The following is a 25099-nucleotide window of genomic DNA, read 5'->3' as shown; positions in this document are numbered from 1 at the left end:
GTTGAAGAGCAGCCGCCTTTGGGGAAAGACCCGAATTCAAATCTCGAATTCCTCATTTACTAGCTACGTGGCTTAAGACAAATTACTTAACCCACTCGGGTCCCTCTGGTTCCACAAAACCTCAGCGTCGTGAGAATTAGAGGCTATAAGGAAACCCCCAGCAATGAGTCTTGAGCCCCCGCGGCACGCGATACACGGCAGCGATTATTATTAAGGCACAAAATCGCCAAGTCCCCTTTTATCCAGATAACTGCCTGCAATTTCCCACATTACTGCAGCTGAATACATAACCTGACCGCAAACAAGGGAGGAAGGAAAGAATTTCAAAGACACCGAAACCGCTAAACGAGAAAAGAGGGAATTAAACTGGTGCTTCACAGTTCCCACCAAGGGGTGCCAGTTTCCGCGACTGTCAACCAGTCCAACCAGTCAAGGCTCCAGCAGGACCGTCAGCTCCATAAGGAACAAAAAGAAGCAGAGCCGACGCTTAGACCCTGCCCCTAACGGTCTCTCGGCCGCTGGCCTCAGCCGGCCCCCGGACTTCGGTTTCCGGCCCTCGCAGGACCACAGTTCCCAGCATGCCTTTGGGGGGAAGTCTTTCCCGCTGGATGACTACTAATCCCGGCATGCTATTCGGCACTCCAGTGAATTAGATGGAAGCGTGGAATGACCCCATTGCACGCAGGGAATTGTAGTCCATTTAGCTGCTGGCTCTTAGAGGGGCGGGGAAGAGCCGGGTAGCTCTCGTCAGCTGAGGAGAGTGATTCATAGAGGAGCGTCAGGAGAGAAGAACAGTTCTGTGTGTGAAAGCCCACTTAAAAGGCTGGATTCTTCTCGGAGGGAGGGAGAGGCAGGAGAGCAAGCAGGACTTCGGGCCTGACCCCGCCTCGGGCCGCTCGCCAGGCCTCTCTCGAGTCCTGGGCCTTGTCGGGGGCGGCCGCGAGGCGCCGGTTGCTGGGGGACCGGTGACGTAGCGGGGTGAAAGTTGAGGGGCGGTGACGTCGGGCCTGCCGGGCAGAGGCTGGCGGGTTGGAGGCAGGAGGGAGGGAGGGAAGGAGGGAAGGAAGGAAGCTGGGAAAGAGCGAGCGAGCGGGGGCGCGAGGCGTTTACCTGGAGGCAGCGGCTTGGGCGCGCAGAGCGGCCGCGGCTCCCCCGCACCTGCGGCCATGGATGAGGAGCGCGCCCTCTACATCGTCCGGGCCGGCGAGGCGGGGGCTATCGAGCGGGTCCTGAGGGATTACAGCGATAAGGTAAAGAGTCCTGGCCCCCGGCGTGCAGTAGAGCAGCCCCCGGGCCGCCCTCCGGGCTTGCACATCGCATCCCTCCCAACCCCCCTCATTCCGGGGATGCGCACTGCTCTCCCCTGAAAACGTTTCCGGCTTGGGCATGCGTGTTTGTGCCCCCTGCCTTTCCCATCCGTGCGTCCTGCATCCCCCCGCCCCCACTCTGGCGCCCACTCCTCTGATTCCGGCCCAGCAGCCTGTCCTATGGTCCTCCTCCCAGGCGTGCAAGTCACACCCCCGGAATCCGTAGATGTGCGTCTGTGTCCTGTGCCCCACTCTTGGATGCATAAATGCAGGCGAGGCGTCCTCACCTGGGTAGCGTAAAAATAGGTGTTTCTGTGCATAAACACGGCGCTTGACATGCATAAAACGCATCAGCCACGATGGCAGTTCTTTGTATACCTGTAGCACTGTACAGCTTTCAAGGCGTGATGTCTCACATATAGTCTAACTTGATTCTCAGAGTGTTTATAGGGTAGATGGTATCATCCTCCCCATTTTCTAGATGAGAAAACCGAGGTGCTAAGAACTGAAATCATGCCAAGGTCATAGACATACCGCGTTGTAAGTGGGGAGAGACTCTAGTTCCTGGTAATACCTATTATTTATATCTCATTAACGGCTTTCCCATCTCATTTAATCTTGACAGCAATCCTGTGAGGTTTTATCTGCATTTTGCAATTGAGATTCTAGATCGGTTAAGGAATTTGCCCAAGGTCATACTTGTGAGCTAGGATTCCAACCTAGGTCTTAAAACCATTCATTGCTCTTTCCACTTTATAACTCTGCAGTAAAAAGGTATCTTGTTATAAATCCCTGTCACTTCTCTGAATGTCTCTTTAAGAACCGTTAGCTCTCCATTACTTTTCCTTCCAGGAATTTTACATGCTCACTTCAAAAGGTAGCATACCACACCTTTATTCTTCCATTTAGAAGACTACTTTATGGGAATGACTGACTACTTCCTTCTGTGAAAACACACTCAACAGCAAGTCACACCCTAGATATAACATCTGTCTTGCTTTCATTTGCTTCCCTTCATGATTTCCGTTTCTGTGTTTATGTGCCCCCCACTGCACTTCCATACACTTTGCATTATTGAGCTTCCAGTATGCCCCTTCTGCCCTTTCATTCCCGTTTAATCTTCCCAAGAACCCTGTGAGGAAAGTGGTGGTACTCCCCACTTCACAAATGATAAAATTTAAGATAATCTTGCCCCAAGTCCACACAGCCACTGAGAGATGGGGCTGAGATTTGAATCTAGGTTGTCTGACTGCTTTCTACAGTACTATGCTGCGTTCTTTGGGAGGATGCATGGATTCAGTTCTGTTCATGTCGTAGCTCGTTCACTTTCTGATATGCTTTACTGTTGCATATTTGCTTAATTTAGGAGAAATTTAATGCATAGGTGTACATATTGTGGAGATTATATTCATTTAATTTATAACTACTTTCCAAAAAAAGATTTGAGGCAGCTACAAACTGATTTTCAAAAAAAATACAACAGAAAACTTAGCCATTGTGTTGAATCAACTAATATTTATTTAGCACTTACTATATGCCAGATATCCAGCAATAAATGGAATTCCCTTTCTTCTGTAGGGAGGGGAGGAAGGAAAACCTCCAAGTGGATCTTATCATCTCCTTCAATATTTCTCCTTCCCTTCATAGCTAAACTAATTAGATCTCCAGATTTGCTTCCTCTGATTTCTCTCTTCCTCTCCTTGATCTCCCTCCAGGTTGGTTTCCACTTACCACTCCTGGCCAAGTGATGTCAAAGCTTAAGTTCTGGACATCTCCAGCTCCCCTTTCACACTGGGAATGTTTTTAAAGTTATAATGCCAGATGTATGTTGTTTAAGGTGGTTCCTGAAGTGTTTGGGACTCCTCCCAAACCCTTGCTCTTTTTTGGCCAAGCGTGAGGATGCTCTGACTTGATGCGAACCTGGTCAGTCAGCTCCTTAAGAAAAGAGCTCGCATGTTTAATGCTGGTTATAGTAGGGCCAGAGTACAAAGGAAATAGCGGAGTTTTGTGTTGGCAGTGGGGCTTTGCCCCTCAAGGCGAGAGACCTTGGAGGTAGATGAATAGGAAGGGAAAGTATGATCGCTGTGATCTGGCAATAAGAATGGGGAGGTGGAATTAAATTGCCAAGCTCTATGAGATATGGAGTCTGAAACCTTGAAAAAGTGGCTAGATACCCTGTGCCTCATTTTCCTTTTCTGGAAAAATGGATTTGAGAAGTATTTCAGGTAAGAGGTGATTATGGGGCATTGAGGAGTCTAACCAAGAAGAGAAATGAATGATGTAGAGAGAGAATATCAGTTCATTGTTTGGAGAAGGAGGTTCTTTATGCTACTGTATTTCTCTAATAAAGCCAGTCCTCGAAAGGAGGCAGTCACGTATAGTGGAAAGAAGATGGAATTTGGAGTCAGATAAACCTTGGTTCAGATCTGCCGTTTATTAGCTTCATGACTATGGATAAATTATTTTAAGCCTGAGTCTCAGTTTCCTTATTGGTAATATAGGGATAATATCACCTAAGTTATTATGAGGCTTAAATTAACTGAAATATAATGCCACACACTGAGCACAATGCACCTAAGAGGCGTTTACTCGTTGAGTTATAGTTCTAACAATGAAGGTACTCAAAAGGTCCTGTGGCCAGAGCACAGGCTCTGGAGCCGGGCTTCCTAGACTTTGATGCTTAACTTGCCATCCGTGTGACCTAGGACAAGTTACTTAACTTTGCTGTGCCTCAGTTTCCTCATCTGCCAAACAAGGATAAAAATAGTACCTACATCCTAGATGTGTTGTTAGGATTAAATAAGTTATATGTATAAAGCACTTAGAATAGTGCCTGGCACTGAGGAAGAGCCCATAACTGTTAGTTTTGAACAAAAAGGGGAGTCATTAAACATATGGCACTGAGTTGACCTAGCCTTATAGAAAAATTGGAGAATATACTCCATTCTTTCTCTTTTTTCTTCACCCTTGCACTTTCTAATCGGTAGCAAAATACCTTGTACCAAGTTACCTGTCTGGCTTCAGGTAACAACATTTCATTTCTGCTTTGTTACAGAGACTCTAATTTCCAAGCCTTCTTGCTTCATTCACTGACCCTTGTTATCTTGGGGAGAAAGAAGATCTATCTATCCCAGAAAAAATGAAACTTGTCTGTTTCTCAAGGGCATAATGCAAGTTGACTCAGCATAGGAAAGTATTAAAAAAAAATAGCAAGAGTGGTTATTCTTTTTCACTCCTCTCCCATTTACCTGTTAACATTTATTGAGTGCCTGCTGTCTACTATGTATTATCCTAAATGCTTTCTCATGTCATCACATATGATCCTCTTACATTAAAACTTATGAGGGAGGGGCCGGCCCTGTGGCGTAGCAGTTAAGTGCACGTGCTCTGCTTCGGCAGGTTTCGCAGGTTCGGATCCCGGGCGCGCACCGATGCACCGCTTGTCAAAGCCATGCTGTGGCGGCATCCCATATAAAGTAGAGGAAGATGGGCACAGATGTTAGCCCAGGGCCAATCTTCTTCAGCAAAAAGAGGAGGATTGGCATCAGATGTTAGCTCAGGGCTAATCTTCCTCACACACACACAAAAAAGAATCCGTGGAATAAAAATGGCTTTTTAAAAAAAAATGATGACAACAAAACTTATGAGGGAGATGGAAGTGTTATTTTTTTTGCGGAGGGGTGGGGAATAGGAAATTGAGGTTCAGAAAGACAAAGTGACTACCTACAGGTTCAAGGGCACATAGCTGGAAGGGGCAGGCTTCGTCTTCAGATTCCATGTCCAGGGCTCTTTTTGCAAGGCCATGTTGCCTTTTCTTTGTCTATTCTATGTTTTTGAGCACAGAAGAGAAAGATTTCTCAGGACCAGTTCTGTGGACTGGTCTACTGTTGGATCCTGTTCACCCTCACTCTAGTAATAGAATGAGCTATTAATTATCGGAAGTATGTATTGTTCTAGTCTGGCCTGGCCAAGCTCCTTCTCCTCCTCCATGGCCTGTTCTGATAACAGATTTAGTAGAGAGATTGGTTGCCTTCACTATGATTATCAGCAATAAACAGTGATCAAGGGCCCCAAGGTGCGCAGTAGTATCTTAGTTCCTTGAATCACAAGATATTTAGAAGGAACTTCAAAGATAACTGGGTCCAATCCCCTCAGTTAATAGGTGAAGAAACTGAGGCCTAGAGTCATCAACTATGATGATAACCTGAGAGATGGCTTGGCCATAGTGACCACCTGGTATATTATTACCCCATAGCAAGCTCCAACAGGATTCCATTTTGGATGTGTGTCATGTTTATGGCCAAATGAAAGGTAAAAGGTATTTAAGATACAGGCAGGTAGGTAGGTCTCCAAGAGTAGTCCTCTTAAGAGAGGAAAACCATACTGATAGCAGTGAGGTCTTCATTTATGTGCTGGAAGAACCTAATTGATAGGGACCTGATATTGGGACAGTTCTGGAAATACAGCCTCAACATTTGAATAGGGTATATAAATATCTTGGACCATGTAAGAGGACTTTTTGCTTTCCACTTTGAGGTTGAGTTCTGACTCTCTGAGTTCATTCCACAGATTTTTGCAGAGGAGCATGTTTAGTGAGCTGTTCCTTTGTTATACCTTTTTCTTAGTTCCAGATTGGGTTATATAATCTCAGATACTGGCCTTTGGTTCTAGAAGTGATCTCTATTTGTGAAACACAGTCCAGCACACACACGCATCACTCCAGATAGGTTAATTCCCTTGTATCGGTACTGTTTGAGTGTATCTTTGGAAATTGATGAAATAATTCCTGGTTCTTGAGTAGGTTAGTCTTTGGCCATGTGCCACATCATAGGCCATGCAATAATAACAGTGGCCACTTATTGAACACCTGCTATGTGTAAGGTGCTGTACATAAAGATAAGGAAACTCTGACAGGTAGTTCAGTTGAATGACTTGACCAAGGTCACATTTTTAGTAAACAGCGGGACTGGACTCAAACCCAGTGTTGTCTGACACCCGAGCCTGAGCTTTTTAGAGCCTATTCAGAGGATACAAAACCTGCAGTGGGGAGTCCTCATAATGAGTCTGGTGTGTTACGGAGCTGTAGCCTCTAAATTGAACAATGGTTTTACTCTTTATTTTATATTTGACTTGTTGCCCCTGTTCATCTGGAAATTAAGCAAATAAAGAAGGTAAGGTGGTTGACTGTTGGCTAGCAGTTCTAGAAAGATGTTTACAGTCAGAAATGCTAGTTACCCTTCCCCTCCTTTTCAGCCTTAGAAAGGGGAGACAATAAGGGTTAGAGGTACTGAATAGGTTAGGTATGATCTAAGTTGGATAAAAGAAGCCAGCCTTAGAGAAGCCAACATCTTTGGATCCAAACAATCTTAGATGGCTGAGCTTCTGAATAGATTGGCACATTCAAAATTCAATTTGTATTGCCTCATGTACCAGTATATTGTCTAATTAAATTAAGCCCTCATGCTAGTTAGATGGAGCTTTTGAAAGCTTTTCTTTCTTTCTTTTTTTATGTTGTAGTTTTATGACAGGATCATTCTTGTATTTAAAAAGCAACAGAAAAATTAGTCCTTTGTACTATTCTAAATTATCACTTTAAAAGTTTACTTCTACATAGAAATTGTTTAAAAGATATTTTTATAACTTAATGAGGGTCTTTCCAAAAATAATTTCTTCTTCTGTTCCCTTACCATAAATGCCAAAAAAAGTTTAGGAGAATCGTTACGTTGGCAACTAGGTACATTTATTCCAGATAATTTATGGAATTACTATTTCACATATAATGGCAAAAAAAATAAGCTTTCTTGGTTTCTAAGTGCAATTATTCATTTTCATTTGTACTGGACCTTTACTAAGCTTCAGTTTACAACTTTATCCTGGTGTCTGGTGCTTCTTTATCTTTTATCTAAGGTTTTTACTAAACCTCTTTATCTTTATCTTTTACTAAACCTTCTTTATCTTTTATCTGAGGTTTTACTAAACCTCAGGTCTATAAATTCCTTAGTTATAGCCTTCAGATTTATAACTTGTTTTTTCTTCCTTCCTTTTCTTCTTTCTTTCCTTGTTCATTCATTCATTCATCTTTTATTTTAAGAATTCCCCTTTTAATTATGCAAAATAATATACTAACAATGAATTTTATCAAAGAAATCACCAGAAATTCTACCACCCTGTACAATTGCTTTTATTTTTGCATTTTAACACTCAAGCCTTTGTTTGAATGCATCCATATGTTTGTATAGGTACTATCATCATAGACATAATTTGATGTTTTACTGTTTTTCCACTTGATGCCATCATAAGTAATTTTCCATGTTGTTACAGAGCTGTCTAGCCATCTTTTTTTTAAATTACAATATAATATTCTATGAGGTGGATGCACAGCAATTTATTTCATCAGTCTCAAGTTGTTGAATATTCAGATTGTCTCTTTTTTTCTTCCATAATGTTAAATAACACTGCAGTGAATATGCTTACGTGTACAATTTTCCCTCCTTCTGGATGATTTCATTAGGATAAATTCCTGGAAATAGAAGTTCTGGGTCAAAGGCCATGAATATTTTCATGGTTTCTAATATGTATTGCCAAATCACTTTCTCTTTTAAAGTTTGTGTCAATTTAAACTGCCGCCAGCAATATCATGCCTGGATTATTGATGCCCATTTCTCAGAGGGCTTTATGTCTTCAGTCTTTCTGTCCTTTGATCTGGCTTGTAAGCTACTGCCCAAAATATTCTTCCAGAATGCTCTACTGTTCACACCTCCCTCAGAGTCTTCCCCTGGTTGCTTGTCACCTGTCTGCCAGTTCAGGTATAAATTTTTAAATCCAAGCCCTTACCACCTGACATCATCCATTTTAATTGCCTTGCAAACCATGTGTGAGGCAGCCTCTCTTAGGTTTTCTCAAATGACCCTTCCCTCTTACCTCTAAGTCTTCCCCTTGACCGTCTCTTACATTCAGAACTACTTCTCTGTCAACATTTCTGCATCTCATTTTATTTCAAAAATTGTTTCTTCTACAAAGCTGTCAATGCGGAACCACCTGTAATGATGATATCTTTAGTACTTAGTGTACTTAACTCCTGGTGTGTTGCCAATAAACGTTTGTCAGTGTTAGCCATGAGAGAAATGGAAGAAAGGCAGAGAGGAAGAAAAGGAAAGGCAGAGAAATGTTCATTGGAGATTTTTTTAAAGGAAAGCTTAGGATTCATAAGAGTGCTTGGTTCTCCTGAATAAAACTTGAGAGGAGAATGAGAAATTGTGTGCTCTATTTTTTGGTTACCTTTACTCTCTGTGACAGTGGGCAAGTCAACTTACTGCATCCTCTATTTCAGCTGCAGAGTGGAAAATACAGCGTTGCCAGTCATTTCGGGAGAGTCTGACACTCTCTTCTCTTCCAGTTATTGTTTCCTCAATATCACTGGCATCGTCATCATCATTATAACACTAATATTTACTGAGTGTTTACTTTGTGCCAGGCACTGAGATGGTATATTATATGCCTTAGCTGTTTTAACCCTCACAGCAGCTCTGTTAACTAGGTACCCCCTCTTTTCACATGAGAAATCCAGTTATAAAGAGTTTGTTACTTGCTCAAATAGTAAGTGGAGGAGCCATGATTTAAACCCTCATTCTTACAGAATTTCTTTTCTGAAATACCGGTTTATCAGATCTCTTCCCTATCTACAATTCTCTGATGATTTCTTATGGCATATGAAAAAGAAAGTACAAACTCCTCAATGACATTGGAAGACCTTTCCAGATCTGTATCCAATCTCATCTTTCTCCACTCCCCCCATCCCCTAACATGTGTCCTATGTTTCACTCTGACATAGCTCATTTCACAAATACATCATACTGTTTCACACATCTGAGCCTTTGATCTATCCCTAGAATGCTCTCCGTTTGCCTCCTGGCAAACTCCTATTCGTCCCTGAAGGTCCAGCTCAAATGGTCTATACTCTATGCAAAGTGTTCCAGATTTCCCTGGGCAGAGTTAGTGGCTTGGTACTCTGTGCTCCTTTGCATATATTTTTGCTGTAGTCTTTTCACACTGCTTTGTAATTATTTGCTTATGTGCCTCTCTCTCTTACTTTAGTAAGAATAGTGAGATATAATATGGGAAGCAACATTTTTACGGGGACATTATGTATATTTAAACATAGCCAAAATTAAAAATCTATGTGTTTAAAATGACAGTATTTTCCTTTTTTTCCCCTCAGCATAGGGCTACTTTCAAATTTGAATTAACAGATGAAGATAAAAGAAAGGTAAGCCTTGGTGTTTGTGTGTGTGTGTGTGTGTGTGTGTGTGTGTGTGTATTTCATTCATGGACTTTCTAAACAACGGATTTCTTTTCATCTGAAGGTTAAGTTTTCGGTTTCCCTTCAGTTTGTTTTTTGGGAATTCCAAGAAAAATGACAAGTGCCAGGTTTAGCATAGATTATACACAACGCTCTCCTGCTCCATCTCCACAGGACCACTACACTTGCGTAAATCAGGGGAATGGGAAGCGTTCAGAGAAGACTCTCTCCCCGTGTCTTCTCACCTCCAGAGATTGACTTTCTTTGGTGGCAGGACTGCAGGCTGCCCAAAATGCATTGCTAATATTGTAAAGCTTGGCTTTGGGTTAAGTTTTGGGAAAGCAGCTGTTCATGCTGCTGCCTCTCAACCACATACCGTTCCCTGTGCTGGCATTTATTTATACTGTCAGCAATTGTGACTGGCTTCATGGGCATGGAGGGAAGTGGAGTCAAGAGACTCACCAGTAGAGGAGTTATTATAAGAAGGGTGCGTCAGAGATATGACCATGTAATGTTATGTTTGCCTATTGGGGTTGCCTATGGTTGCTTTACTTAGTTGATTAGAGCATGATGCTAAAGGAGAAGCTCACCAGCTCTGCCTGAGTGTTTTGCTGGGCACGGTACATCTATCCCTGGCCTCACTAATGCCAAGACCAGGTAAGAAAGCATGACTGAATCAGTGTAAACCTATCACTGCTGTTGTAAAAATACCTTAAATCTAGTGCTTTGCTGGTAGTGGTTTGATATAGCTTGAAATCATCCCTCTATTCACCTCCACCCCCCATCTAATATCTATGTCCTGCTCATTTTACCTCTTAAGATTTTTTCAGTCCATTCTCTCCTTAACCCTTTCTCTAATTCAAGCCTTCATCTGGATTACTGTACCAGTTTCCTAACTGTTCTTTCTTTTTCTAGTTATGTGTCCTTCTAGTCCATTGTCCATAAATCTAAAACAACAGTCTGATCATGTGCCCTTCCAGTTCATTGTCCATAAATCTAAAACAACAATCTGATTGTGTCACTCCCAGCCTTAAAACCCTTGAGTGACTTTCTTTGCCTATAAAGTTCAAGCTTCTTAATGTGACATACTAGATGCTCAGTGATCTGATCTCTGCCTACTTTTGCAGCCTATCACTTACTTCTCTCCCTTGTATTTTATGCTCTAGCAATATGAAATTTTTCAGGTTACATACACATACACATCCCTTCTTTTTGTTATGTCTTACCCTCACATATATTGTTTTCTATGTAGAATGCCCTCTCCTTCTTGTGTACCTCTTCTCCTTTTCACCTGGTTAATTCCTGCTCAGCTCCAGGAGTACTTCCTCCAGGAAGCTCCTGCTGGCATTCCTGTTAGGGTGAAATACCCCTCTTCAATATTCCTTGAATTCTGTGTCAATAAATCTCTGAGACCATGCTTATACATTGTCTCTTAGGTCTTGTTGTTAGACCCTGCGAACTCCTCGATGACAGAAACTGTTCTTTATCTTTATATCCTTGACATCTAGAGTGCTCGGCACATAATAGGCATTCAAAAATTATTTATTGAATGAGTGACATGGAGTATAAACTTTGGAGGTTGAAGATTTAACTCTGCTTTTCTTTTGGATTTGAACAATGTAAACAAGACTGGAATACTTTTTAGAACAGGGGTTCTCAACTAGGAATGTGCTGTTTGGAGAACTTTTGCAAGATAGGTCTGCTCAGGCCCAACCGCTTATCTACTGAGTCAGAATTTGGGGGGTGGGATCCAGGCATGTGTATTTTTATAAATGGTGTTCAAGAAATAAGTACTCACACATTTTGTGGGAGTGCAAAATGGCACAATCCCTATGGAACAGCAGCTGGCAATACGTACCAAAATTACAGATGCATTTTGCACTTTGACCGAGCAGTGTCACTTTTAGAAATCTATTTTGTGGGTAGATTGAACCCAAGTAAACAAAGTTATTCATTGAAGCATTGTACGTAATAACAAAAGATTGGAAACAACCAAGTGTCCAGCAGTGAGAGATTTTTTGAAGAAACTATGGTACATCTATGTAATGGAATACTATGAAATACTATGGTGAAGAGAGAGGGAGAGGGAGAAGGAGAGAGACTTATTTGCAAATGGGAGAGAGTTAAGTGAAAAAAAAGATGTTAAAAAGAACATATTTTTTTACATACTTATGATAGGTATTCAGGCTAGCAAGGCAGCTGCTGTTTGTTTAGTTGGGAGAATCCATAATACATCTGTAGATTCATAGTGCCTTGGGAATCTGACACTAGAATCTTTGGTAGTGCTTTTACTGGTCAAAATAAGTGCATTAAGACAGAGATTCCCCCACTCCATGTAAGTTTCAGTTGAGGGAGAAAAATTTCCCACACAGTTATTAATAAAGCATGCTTATTTCCTGTAGGATAGTAGCAAAACCTAACATTTTTAAAGTAGTCTTTTACTGCCTTTTAGATCTTTGGAGATAGTAACTACTATACTGGTGTTATTTTCAGTTATAGTGTGTATATTTCTGCTTCCTGGGAAGTCTGATATAAACAAATGTCATTAGGGACCTAGCTAGGTAATCTTCATTAGTGGAAAAACATTGGCAAACAAAAGCATATCAGTCTCCAAGGGTTAAAACCACTAGTGACTCTTCCATGCCTAAGGCCCTAAAAAGACAGAAATCCAAACTATTGGACTGCTCTGAAGGATCTACGTTCTAAAAGCTTTTTAAATTCTCAGGGTAGAGAGACATAGAATAGGAGGCATGTCTCCCCATTAAACCCAATCTGAAAACAAGAGGAACTCAAATCACTGTCCAATTTGTTTTGCTGCTGTAGTTCTCTTTTTCTCTTTCCTGAACATGTCTCTGGAGCCTTCTGCCAGCAGCTCTTTGGTACCTGCAGTGCCCCTTTCTATACACTACAGTTTATAGAAAAAACACAACACATTTCTTATGTAAAATCTTTGTAACAACTTAGAAGTAAATGTAAGGGGACAGAACCTTTCAAAAAATAAAACTTGAGTGCCGGCCCAGTGGTGTAGCAGTTAAGTTCACACCGTCCACTTCGGCGGCCCAGGGTTCGCAAGTTCGGTTCCTGGCGCAGACCGACACACCGCTTGTCAAGCCATGCTGTGGCGGCGTCTCATATAAAGTAGAGGAAGATGGGCATGGATGTTAGCCCAGGGCCAGTCTTCCTTAGGAAAAAGAGGAGGATTGGCATTGGATGTTAGTTTGGGGCTGATCTTTCTCACAAAATATAAAATAAAACTTGATTACACTGAGCTTTTTAGGAAATGGTTATAAATTAATGATCCTTACACCTAATGCCTAACATTTATGTAGTGTTTTGCCTTTTTACAAAGATTTGCTTTGCAACAGTAATGCAGTAATGCTGCAAGTATGGTGAGAATATTACCATCCCTATTTTATGGATAAGAAAACCGAGGCTCACAGTAATGACAACTTGCTAACACTCACATCACTAGTAAGTGGTGGAGCCTCAAATAGAGAACAGATTTTCTGACTATTCTGTGCACCTCCTTCGCTGCTCAGTGCTCCATAGCCCCTACTCATTACCACTTGAGGTATATTTCAGAAGGTTTGAAATTATGACTCAGTACCTTGTTTTATCTCTTATTTTGTACCTTGAAAGACCACTTAGGGAACTAGACTTCAATCGGAAGATAGCAAAGGTAATTACCAACTAGGAGTGCTTAAATTTTTCCAGAGAAGTAAAGTCAGATACAACTGCTAATGTTGGTGCATATAATGCAAATAGTTCCAGGTACATGTGGATCATTGTATATTTGGATAGAAGCACCTGTACTTATTGAAGCATTTGCTTTACATCCTCTAAATAAATTGGTAAGCAGCAGTTATCTACCAGCACATAAACAAATATATCATGCAAATATGTAGGATGAGGGGAGGTATGATGAACAATCTGAGAATTTACATTTTGAGGAAACAAAAGGTCTTATATTGGTTTCTAAAACACAACTGATCTCAAGACCAATAAGGAGTACTAATTGCAATAAATGTTGAAAAATACATGTCATAAAATGAATAAAAGAATTGCAGCTCTTTTACCTATAAGATAGGAATACAACCATATCAAATGTGGAAAACTTCAGTTGTTGTCTGAGATAAATCTTTGTGTATATAGTAATTTTCCTCAAAAGTGAAGTTAAAAATAGCCCAATTTCAAGCATTTATTTCATTACCTTCAAACTCACTTAGGTAAACCCATATTTCTGTGAAGGCAGAAGGTAATTGCTGAGTTGAGAACTTTTTAAGGACAAGAACTGTGGCTTACTTTTCTTTGTATTCTCAGTCCCCAGCACTGTGTGTGGCACAAAATAGGCACCTACAATAAAAACCTGTTAAATGAATGAAAGGAACTTGGAGATTGAGTAGAAGCCAGAATTTCTATGACTTGTACATATCGTTTGTTTTTGAGTTTGATATTCTCTTAACTATTCAACAGAATCTCAAGCACATTTTATGATGTTGTTTAGTGAAAAAGTGAGATACAAAAGTATTTATACAGTATGATCACAACCATGTAAAACTAATAAAAATTATAGAAAGAAAAATGACTACAAAGAAATTTGCTAAATGATGCCTGTCTGAATATTATTACTGTGGATATTTTTCTTTCCCTTTCCTGTATTTTAAACTTTTCTATTATAGTAGATTATAATGATATAAGAGTATGATATATATGTTATAATATATATTGTATTCTTTTATAATAGTGTGATCGGAGGAATAAGCAAAGAACAATACTTCTTTTTAAAATCATTTGTTTTCTCTAGAATTGAGCCTTCTTGATTATCCTACATATTCCTTTTAGGAGAGCATAAAAAATGTTATTAGATTTGTAGGTAGTATTACTTGTGGAGCCAGTTTATGGAGTGAAATAAATTTATATGAACACAAAAGTCCATTCTGCCATTTAAAATATTTCTTCTTTTTACTTTTTTCTCCCAGGCTTGGATGTACTTGCCATATTTGTAGAGATCTCTGTAGTCCGCAAATATTTTTTCAGTAATTCCTGTGTACCAGATCCTGTGTTAGGCTTTGGTTCCTAAGTTGGCTATTTGCCTATGGTGTTGGGTTTGGCACTTTCTCAACTACAGATACATACTGAGGATTGCCATTGTGAACTATAGAAAATGAAAGGATAAATTTTCTTCCTAGATTTCCCCCAGGAAAATGTGCCAAGATAGAACCATCAATCCTATATTGTGAATCCATGCTTAGGAATAGCTTGAGGCATGGATGCTTGTTCTGAAAGCCCTTTACACTTATTTTAGTCATTTGAAATTTTTAAACTCCTATTTTCACCAAAACAAAATGATCTTTATATGCCTTGCAAATTTGACTCAAATTTTATTTGCTATTTTTACCTTAGGGAATACTTTGATACATGATACAAGTACAGTTCTCATTTAGAAACCAGTAACTTTGAAGATAATCATTTTCAGTATCTTGATTTCTTTACAACACACACACCACACACATACACACACACACTACCAAAAGCATCCTACCTTTTACTTTTTAAAGTTCCTGTCCAGCCAGGATCTGGCATAAAACGTGACTAGAAGGGTTGAATTATATCATAGGCAGGATGAATGCCTCATCGTAGTTCAAAACAAAACAATTTAAACTTTATTACACACTCTATTTTTTATTTTAGATGTTTTGCCAAGGCATAGAAGAACTAAATGAGGGAGAAAGAACCAAATAGCTTTTCTGACTTAGTAAGCCATAGATGTGGCAGCCCATATATGATCTTTGGATCACTGTTTAGGATTTCTGCCTGGGAATGATAAAAATAGTATTTCTGATTTGTACTTTTAGAGTTTCAGATCCATTTTCTCATACAAAAAACTCATCAGGAAGTTCCACTTCCACTCATGAGAGTGTGAGCAGCTCTATGGACCTGCTCCCCAGCGAAGCTGGTGAAAATTATTTTTTAAAAACAACCATTGAAGGTCTCTGGAAATAGTCCTAAGAGCATACAGTCAATGGAGAAGCACTTTTTTAAGAAAATCTATGGAAACTCAGAAAAATGAAAGTCAGTAGTATTTGAACTGAGACCTGCTCCCAACCTCCACCCTCTTAGCTGAGTGAGATGAAGACTCTCCTCCAAACTGATGCAGCCAAGAACACAGAACTCCCTCTTCCCTCAGCTCCCAGTTGGAAGGCTGTTTTCCCACTAGGGACAGGGGTGAGGTCAGCATTTCTCATCCTGCCTCAGCTACCTGTTGCTGTGACTAAATTCTAGGTGAGTGCAGCTGAGAGGTGGGGTCTCCCACCTTTCACCCAGTCTCCACTCATGGGACAGAGGCTCTATCTTGGGTATGGCACCCTTGAGAATATTGGGGCCCCAGTTGTCCTTGCCCCAGCTGGTGGGACAAGGTTCCACGCTGGGAGAGGCAAGCTGAGGAGATCAGCTTGAGCTCCAAGGAGCTCTCCAATTGAGCTCTCAAGGAGGTGTCACCCAGAGAGAAGCATGCCATTGTTTCTGCCCCCAGCATCAGAACCCCAGGGCTCAGAAATTTTGCCCAGAGGAACAAGCAGACTTTATAACAGAGAGCTCTGAATCTATCTCCAAAGGAACTGACTTCATTTGCAACAGCGTGAAGTTCATGCCTGAGGATGCAGGTTGTAGTAAAAGGCAATTGGGAGGAGATTGACAGATTCCTTGGAGATAAAGGCTAACCAGAAGGCTGGCTAGTTTGCTGTAGAGGAAGGGGGAAAGAGATAGCTGGAAGGAACCCTCCTGTGATTAGAACCAATCTTAAATGCTGACCTCAAGAACTATCCCTTCAAAGGAGCCCTAATAGATTGGTTCAGTTTGTGGAGCAATTTATGCCCCAGGACATTGTTAAAGACAATAATCAATCAGCTGGCAGTTAGTGGAGCTTAACAGCTGGGTGTGGTCAGAGAAAGAGAAAGTGAAAGGGGCGCCTGCCAAAGGCACTGTCACCCCAGGATGGCTGTAGCATACCCAAGGGTGAGCCACCTGAGGAGCAACATCTGCAGGGAGGGAGGAGGAGAATGTACTTCACTAAGAATAATTCAGCCAGTTACTGAGCAAATAAACAAGTAAATAACAATAGTAAGCCTTGAAGGGTAGGGGCAATACCCAGTGTTGCTACAATATATTATCTAAAATGTCCAATTTCCAAAAAAAACTTATGAGACATGCAAAGAAACAGGAAAGAATGACCTATACACTGGGGAAAAAGCAGGCAACAGGAACTGCCTGTGAGATGACCAGATAAAGACCTCGAAGTAGCCATTATAAATATAATCAGAGAACTAAAGGAAACCACGATTAAAGAAGTAATGCAAGGTTTGATGATGATGTTGCATGAAATGAAGAATATCAATACAAAGATAGAGATTATTAAAAAGAAAAAGAAGAACCAGAGGAAATTTTGGAGTTGAAAAGTACAATAACTTAAATAAAAATTCACTAATGAGGTTCAGCATTAAGTTTGAACTGGCAAAAGAAAGAATAAGCAAACTTGAAGATAAATCAGTAGCGAGTATACAAGGTAAAGAACAGAGAGAAAAAAAGAATAAAGAAAAGTGAAGAAAGCCTCAGAGAAATGTGAGACAACATTAATGTACCAGTAGGAGAGGAGAGAGAGAAAGGAGAAGAAAAAACATTTGAAAAATTGAATGCTAAAAACTTCCCATGTTTATTGGACAGCAACCTACCCATTCAGGAAGCTCAATAGTATCCAAGTAGGATACACTCAAAGAGATTCACAAACAGATACATCATAGTAAAAATGCTGAAAGCCAAAGACAAGAAGAAAATCTTGAAAGCAGTAAGAGTAAAATGACCTACCACTTATAAGGGAACGTCAGTAGGGTACACAGCTACTTCTCATCAGAAATGTAAGTCAGAGACAGTGGGATAACATATTCAAAGAGCTCAAAGAAAAAACCTCAACCAAGAATCCTATATCCAGCAGAGCTATCTTTTAACAATGCAGGGGAGATAAACACATTTCCAGATAAATGAAAAACTGAAAGAATTTGTTCCAGACCCAGCTTACAAAAAATACTAAAAGTTCTTCAGACTAAAAGGGAGTGACCCCAAACAGCAATTTGAATCCACACAAAGAAATAAAGAGCACTGGTAAAGGTAATTATGTAATTGTAAAAGAGAATATAAATGCATATTTCTTCTTTCTTCTCTTAACTGAGCTTAAAAGCATTTGTATAAAACATTATATATAATGTATTGTTGAGCCAATAACATATGGAAATGGAATATATTTGCCAAAAACAGCACAAAAGTGCATGAGAACAAAGCTATATTGGACTAAAGAAGTGACTCCAGATAGTAACTGGAATTCCCCAAGAACAAATCAAGAGAGCCAGAAATGATACATAAGAAGGCTAATATATCAAAAACTGTAAGTATATATTTGCTCTCCTTTCTCCTTCAGCATTTTTAAAAGACAAAATTATATAAAGTAATAATTATAATAATGTATTGTTGGATTTAACATTTATAGATGTAGTATGTATAACAATAATGCCACAGAAAGAGGGGAAAGGAATAGCATCATATAAAAGTAATGTTTCTGTATCTCACTGAAATTAAGTTAATATAAATCTAGAGCTGATTCTGATAAGATGTATATGCTAAGTAAGCCCTGGAGCAACAACTAAGGAGATAACTCAGACTCAGGAAATAACTCGGTTTTGTAGAAAACTACAGAACGTTGTTGAGAGAAATTAAAGAAGATCTAAATAAATGGACGAACATCTCACGTTCATGGATTAGAAGACTTACTGTTGCTAAGATGGCAGTAATTCCCAGATTGATCTACAGATTTAATGGAATACCTTTTAGAATCCCAGGTAGCTTCTTTGTAGAAATTGACAAGCCAATTCTAAGATTCATATGGAATTGCAAGGGATACAGAATAGCCAAAACAATCTTGAAAAGAGCAAACTTGGAGGACTGACAATTCCTGATTTCAAAACTTACTACAAAGCAACAATAATCAAGACAATGTGGTACTGGCTTGAGGATAGGTAAATATAAATATATATATAATCATGTGTCACTTAATGATGGAGATACATTCTGAGAAATGCATCGTTATGTGATTTTGTGATTGTGCGAACATCATAGAGTGTACTTACACAGACCTAGATGGTTTAGCCTACTACAGACCTAGGCTAAGTAGTACTAATGTTATGGAATCACCATTGTTATGTATGGTCTGTCATTTACCAAGACATTGTTTTGTGGCACATGATTGTATATGGATGTTAATCAATGATATAGTATTGAGAGTCCAGAAATAAACCCATGTGTCCATGGTCAACCAAGTTTTGACAAGGGTGCCAAGACCATTGAATGGAGAACGAATAGTCTTAACAAATGGTGCTGTGACAACTAGGTAACCACATATAATTATGCAGTTGAACCTTTACCTCACACCATATACAAAAATTAACTCAAAATGGATCAGACCCAAATGTAAGAGCTAAAACCATAAGTCTTAGAAGAAAACATAGGAATGAATTTTCATGACCTGGGATTTGGCAGTGGATTCTTAGACATGACACCAAAAGCATAAGCAACGAAAGAAAAATCATATAAATTGGACTTCATCAAAGTTAACTTTTGTGGTTCAAAGGACACTATCAAGAAAGTGAAAAGACAACCCACAGAAGGGGAGACAAGATTTTCAAATCATATGTCTTATAAGAGACTTGTATCTAGAACATATAAAGAACTCAATAATAAAAAGACAACCCAATTTTAAAATGGGTAAAGGATATGAATAGACATTTTTCCAAAGAAGATATACAAATGGCCAATAAACACATGAAAAGATACTTGACGTCGTTAATCATCGGGGAAATACAAATCAAAACCACAGTGAGACACTAGTTCACACTCACTAGTGTGACTAGAATCAAAAAGTCAGATAATAACATGTTGGCAAGGATGTGAAGAAATCAGAACCCTCCTACGTTACTGGTGGGAATGTAAAATGGTGCAGCCACTTTGGAAAACAGTCTGGCAGTTCCTCAAAAGGTTAAACTAAGTTACCATATGACCCGGCAATTACACTCCTAGGTATCTACCCAAAAGAAATGAAGATATATGTCCACACAAAAAATTGTACATGAATGTTCACAGCAGCATTATTTATAATAGCCAAAAGGTAGAAACAACCCAAATGTCCATCAGCTTGTGTATGGATAAACAAAATGTATCTCCATACAATGGAATATTATTTGGCCATAAAAAAGAAAAAAGTGACTGATAACATGGATGAATCTTGAAAACATTATGCTAAGTGAAAGAAACCAGTACAAAAGGCCATATAATGTACGACTCCTTTTATATGAAATGTCTAAAATGGGCAGATCTGTAGTGACAGACAGTAAACTCTGTCTCAGGGGCTAGGGGGAGTGGGGAATGGGGAGTTACTGCTAATGGGTATTGAATTTCTTTTTGGAGTGATGAGAATGTTCCCAAATTAGATAGTGATGATGGTTGCATAAATGTGGATGTACTAAAAACCAATGAATTGCGCACTTTAACAGGGTGAACTTTATGATACGTGAATTATATCTCAAGTTGTTGTTAAATACTAATAGATAACATACACTACATGTCCATCATCATTCCAAGCATTGTATGAATACACATTCAGTCCTCACAACAAGGCTATAAAGTAGGTACTGTTATTTTGCTTACTTTACAGATGAGGAAACTAAGACACAGAGAAATTACTTGCCTAATTAATGAAGTGGGAGGCCATGATACAAGCTTAGGCATTCTGGCTCCACAGCCCATCTGTGACACCGTACTGCTGTTCGTTAATAATTGACTTGACTTGTATAGCTTTTGAATCAATTCTATTCATTTTCTGATTTTAGGCATCCAAAGCTTGAGACTTGATGGAGAGCATAAAATTTTGACATTGAACTGATTATCAGCATTGACAGGAAACAGAAGAGCATGCTTTGCAGTGTAAATGACTGGATAGGATAACTAGGGAGGATATCTAGTGTCAGTTCTCCCCATAAGCAGTACAGTACTTGACCTATAGGAGTTAGGCATGCTGCAGGTTTTGTTTTTTTAGATTCCTCAGATTATTTTTTTGCCGAAAATGTAAGGTTTCTTTTTCTCAACAGTTACCTCTTTTCTTCCTTACGAAGTTTGATCGTGTACTAAGGAAAGTGGAGAACTTGTACGTCTTCGACTAATTAAGAACTCTTAGGCACCTGAAAGAGTTCTTGGCTGACTGGACATTTCTAGTGTTCCCAACTTCCCCATTTATAGATGAATTTATTTATTATTAATTGCCCAAGGTCCCAATTAATGAGTGGAAGAGCTGGGACTCAAACCAGGTCCTCTGTCTCCTTTTCTGCCTTCAGTGATTGTCTTTGCAGGGCTCCTCGGGGAACTCACAGTGTAGTAAGGGGCCCAGAATATCTTCTAGTGCAGTGATTTCTTTTAAGGTATCTCACACGAGGGGTCGTCACACTCTGACAATACTTTGAGTAATGGGAAGCTCACAGCAGCCTCTCTGCTGTTGGATACCTTTAATTGTTTGAAAGGTTTTGCTTATATGAACTCTAAGTCTGCTTTGGTTGATCATCGTACCTTACCAGTATCCCTCTCTGCCTCTACCTTTGTCCACCATTTGGCTTGTCTTCCTACTTCCTTTCTGCCACTCTGTCGCTGTCATTTTTTTTCCCCATTTAGTGCCCAACACTCACATTTATCCAGAAGCTTTCTCTGGCTAAATTTTCTTCAGTCTTTTAATACAGTTTAAATTGCTATATGTTTACATTCCTTATTCATTTTACATATGTTCAGTGTCCCTAATATTATAAATAACTTGAGTCATGTGCTTTTATAGCTCCCCACCCCAAAATAGATTTCTTCTCACTTGGTTGGAATTTATTTCTCTTGAATAATTTGCATGTACTTGAATTTTAAATTGGGAGCATTTTGAGTTGTGCGCTTGTATCAGGACTGTGTACACAAGTGCTCAGTTATGAACCCTATAGATTCTGAATGGACACTATAGAATCTATAAAATTAATACAAAATTGCAATGTTTATAACATCAGTACTTTCCTTTCTCAGGTGGCTTTGCCATTATAAGGCAAATATTGTACAGATAAAAACTTCCTAGCAATATTGTGTAGAGTGTGCCTTTTAATGTTTTTTGATCTGTTTGTCCATCTGGCCATCTTTATGATGTAATGTGCATTAGCCTCTATCCTACCCCAAACATTATGGTAGGGATTTTTTAATATATCATCTCATTTAATATTTATAAGCCCTAGATGTTATCTCTACTTTTAGAGATGAGGAAATGAGCCATAAGTGATTTCAAGAAATTTGCCCAAGATCACATAGCCACAAGGGGCAAAGCTAGTGTTTGAACCCAGGTGTTTTCTTTACTTCAATTGTACTGTTTCCCAATAAGTAACATATAAGATTCCTTACACCTTACAATGTGTTCTTTCATATGCTATCTATATTAATAAATAATGAAAATAACCCTGTGAAATAGATATATTTCTGTCTTATACATGAGGAAATGTAGCTTCAGATAGATTAAAAATTGCTCCAGATCCAAGTTCAGAAAATAGTAGAACTAGTCTGTTTCTGTGCTTTTTCTGCTGTACCACTAGTATGTTCCTGTACCTTTGAAGACCTCTAAAATCTCACAACTGTCTCATTGAGACACCTTTCCCCTTGTCCCTGTTCTCGGCTGTCTTAATCTACTCAGGCTGCCGTAACAAAATACCATAGACTGGCTGGTTTTTTTTTTTTTTTTTTTAAAGATTTTTATTTATTTATTTTCCCCCCAACGCCCCAGTAGATAGTTGTCTGTCACAGCTGCACATCCTTCCAGTTGCTGTACGTGGGACGCGGCCTCAGCATGGCTGGAGAAGCGGTGCGTCGGTGCGATCCCGGGATCCGAACCCGGGCCGCCAGCAGCAGAGCGCACGCACTTAACCGCCAAGCCACGGGGCCGGCCCTAGACTGGCTGGTTTAAACAACAGAAATGTGCTTCTCACAGTGTTGGAGGCTGAGAAGTCCAAAATTAAGGTGTTGGCAAGGTTGGTTTCATTCTGAGGCCTCTTCTCTTGGCTTGTAGGCAGCTGGCATCTCACTGTGTGCTCACATGACCTCTTCTTTGTGCAGAGAGGGGAGAGTGTGAATGAGCTAGCTCTCTGATGTCTCTTCTTATAAGGGCACTAGTCCTATCTGACCAGGGCCCCACCCTCATGACCTCATCTAACCCTAATTACCTCCCAAAAGCCCCATCTCCAAGTATTATCACATTGCGGGATAGGGCTTCAACATATGAATTTAGAGGGGACACAAACATTCAGTCCATAACATCAGCTTACCATCAGAGTGCCTAACTATCTTCTGTACGTGCCTGGACTACTAGAGCTGAGAACTTGGGATTCAGAGATAGAATAACTAGTTCAGGGTGAATAGTTGAGTATTTAGGGGTAGATGGCATTGGAGACAAAATAAGGAAATTCCAAAGAGACTGTATATAGGAAAGACTTCGATACACTGAAAAAGGCAAAGGGGCTATAGAGATCCATGAGACCAGGATCTATATCAGCCACCAAGATATGAGGTATACGTCGTGACAGAGTGTCCATTTTCCAGCTTTGTTAATATACTACATAATCAAACTATAGCTGCTATAAGAACTCACTAGAGATTAAATGAGATAATGTTCCCTTATTTGCTAAATTCTAATATGCTACAAATGATGATACTTCTGTATTTGCCAGTATGTTATCTTAAAATACTAAAATATGTTTTGCATACCTAGTGGAGAAAAGAGCTTTCTGAAAAATAAAGACTCCTACTTAAGTAGTAAGAGAAGCAGAGTTGGCTGGTACTGTGTTTGAAAAGAAATAAAAAGTTTTGACATGCCAATTTTTGCTCTCAGTCAAGAAAGGAAGGGCAGCTGATTGGTTTTGTAAGCTTTCATTTACACCTAAGCTGTCTTTCCCATCTGTTAATGAACTCTTGATGATGCAACATGTCTTTCTCAGGATTGCTAATTAGAAAGAAACTTGAGCCAAACTCACATAATTGTTACTCTGAACTCTCTTTTCAGTCTTCTTGGCAAGATCACCATGATATAGAACATAGCCAGAAGGATTGTATTACTGAAAAATGTACATGTGCAAGAAGGGAAGCTAGAGGTGAAATTTAGGAAGTGAGATAAATCCTCATTCACAAGGACAGTATCCGTTAAATAAAAAGTGAGAATTACCATTGCCTCCCATACTACAAGTAGGAAAAAACCCCAAAGTGTATAGGTATAGTATTAAGCTAAATAAATGGACCCAGCTGCATGAGTATTCATTTAGAAAATCTCATCTTTAGTTTTTATTTTATAAAGAAATTCCAAATTTGACCTCCAGAATCCTCTCTCTTTTATTAAAAGCACATTTTAGAATTCTAGGAGTAAGTCATTAACTGTTTAATATTTTTGTAAAATACAGTTTTTTAATAGGTCTGTCTTGTGGGACAGACATTGTTCCAACTGTTAATTATAGTAAGCTTATTTTAGAATTTAAGACCTCTCTTTCTCTATCCTGCACACAAACACACACACACTCACAAATTCACACGTGCTGTATACAGAGGGCAAAAGTTTAGAACTATCAGATTTAGGTGGCTGACCTTCAGCTCCAGTTAAGAACTAAAATTAGATCCCTGTGGAATGTATATCCAGTGACATCCATCGGAGGAGAATGTAGGCATAACCTTGAGATGCCAGGGGGAGGCATCATTTAAGGGATCCTGGCTTAACTACAAAATTCCTTTGACATCTGAAAAATTTTTTTATCTTAAATATTCATGTGACTTTTTGTATTGTGATTTATAATGCATTTGTTTATTTTCATGTGGAAATTCTTTCCCACTCCTACCCCCAATAAATCCTTTAGTAAAAGTGGTTAAAGAGGATGCACCAAGATTGTCCTGTGACTTTAAGTATCCCTGGCACTGTGCCACATCTCCCAGATGAATGTGCATAGCCTATTTTAAGACTAGGGTTCTGTCCCATCACTGTGGGAGTACTGGTTGATTGGAATGAGAGCATAAATCAAACATGCAGCTAACATTGTAGATGTAATGGGCAAAAAGCAGGGGGCGGGGGAAGTCCATTCTTATTAAAGAGAAAGTGGCAGACTGTGAGGATAGATATTTCACTACTACTGCAATAGAAGAACAGAAACATTGAATAATAATAATAAGTAGAACCATGTTTACAGACTTAGTATGTTTATTTAAGGGGAAAAAAAGCTCGATCCTCAATAATTCCTTTCACAGGCCTAGCTTAACCTAGAATTGCTTTCAAATTGGAAATAGCATTTTTGCTTTATTTCTTATATATCACCAGGTACCCGTAGAATGAAAAGAGAGTAGGACTGAGAGTCAA

At 39.6% G+C, this 25099-nt stretch overlaps 1 protein-coding gene and 1 long non-coding RNA gene across 6 annotated transcripts in view; one reads left to right on the top strand and one right to left on the bottom strand.

Annotated features, from left to right (window-relative positions):
- LOC147913739 (uncharacterized) overlaps window positions 1-1225 on the bottom strand; it is a 103541-nt gene extending 102316 nt beyond the window's left edge. Inside the window, exon 1 of the long non-coding RNA XR_015556364.1 lies at window positions 1111-1225. This is a non-coding gene — a long non-coding RNA (uncharacterized LOC147913739). The remainder of the gene's footprint in view (window positions 1-1110) is intronic.
- RIC8B (RIC8 guanine nucleotide exchange factor B) overlaps window positions 1122-25099 on the top strand; it is a 101749-nt gene continuing 77771 nt past the window's right edge. For all 5 annotated transcript variants that reach the window (XR_015556363.1, XR_001389844.2, XR_001389841.2 and 2 more), the window contains exons 1-2: window positions 1122-1250; window positions 9526-9573. Coding sequence is in view for 2 of the 5 variants with exons in the window: in XM_004418064.2 (XP_004418121.1) it covers window positions 1167-1250; window positions 9526-9573 (132 nt within the window). In the remaining 3 variants the exon portion in view is untranslated. The remainder of the gene's footprint in view (window positions 1251-9525; window positions 9574-25099) is intronic.

The sequence above is a fragment of the Ceratotherium simum genome, chromosome 25, assembly GCF_057802395.1.
Source record: "Ceratotherium simum simum isolate JZ-2026a chromosome 25, ASM5780239v1, whole genome shotgun sequence".
In the NCBI taxonomy this organism is placed as follows: domain Eukaryota; kingdom Metazoa; phylum Chordata; class Mammalia; order Perissodactyla; family Rhinocerotidae; genus Ceratotherium; species Ceratotherium simum.
This window is presented reverse-complemented; position numbering and strand designations above follow the sequence as displayed.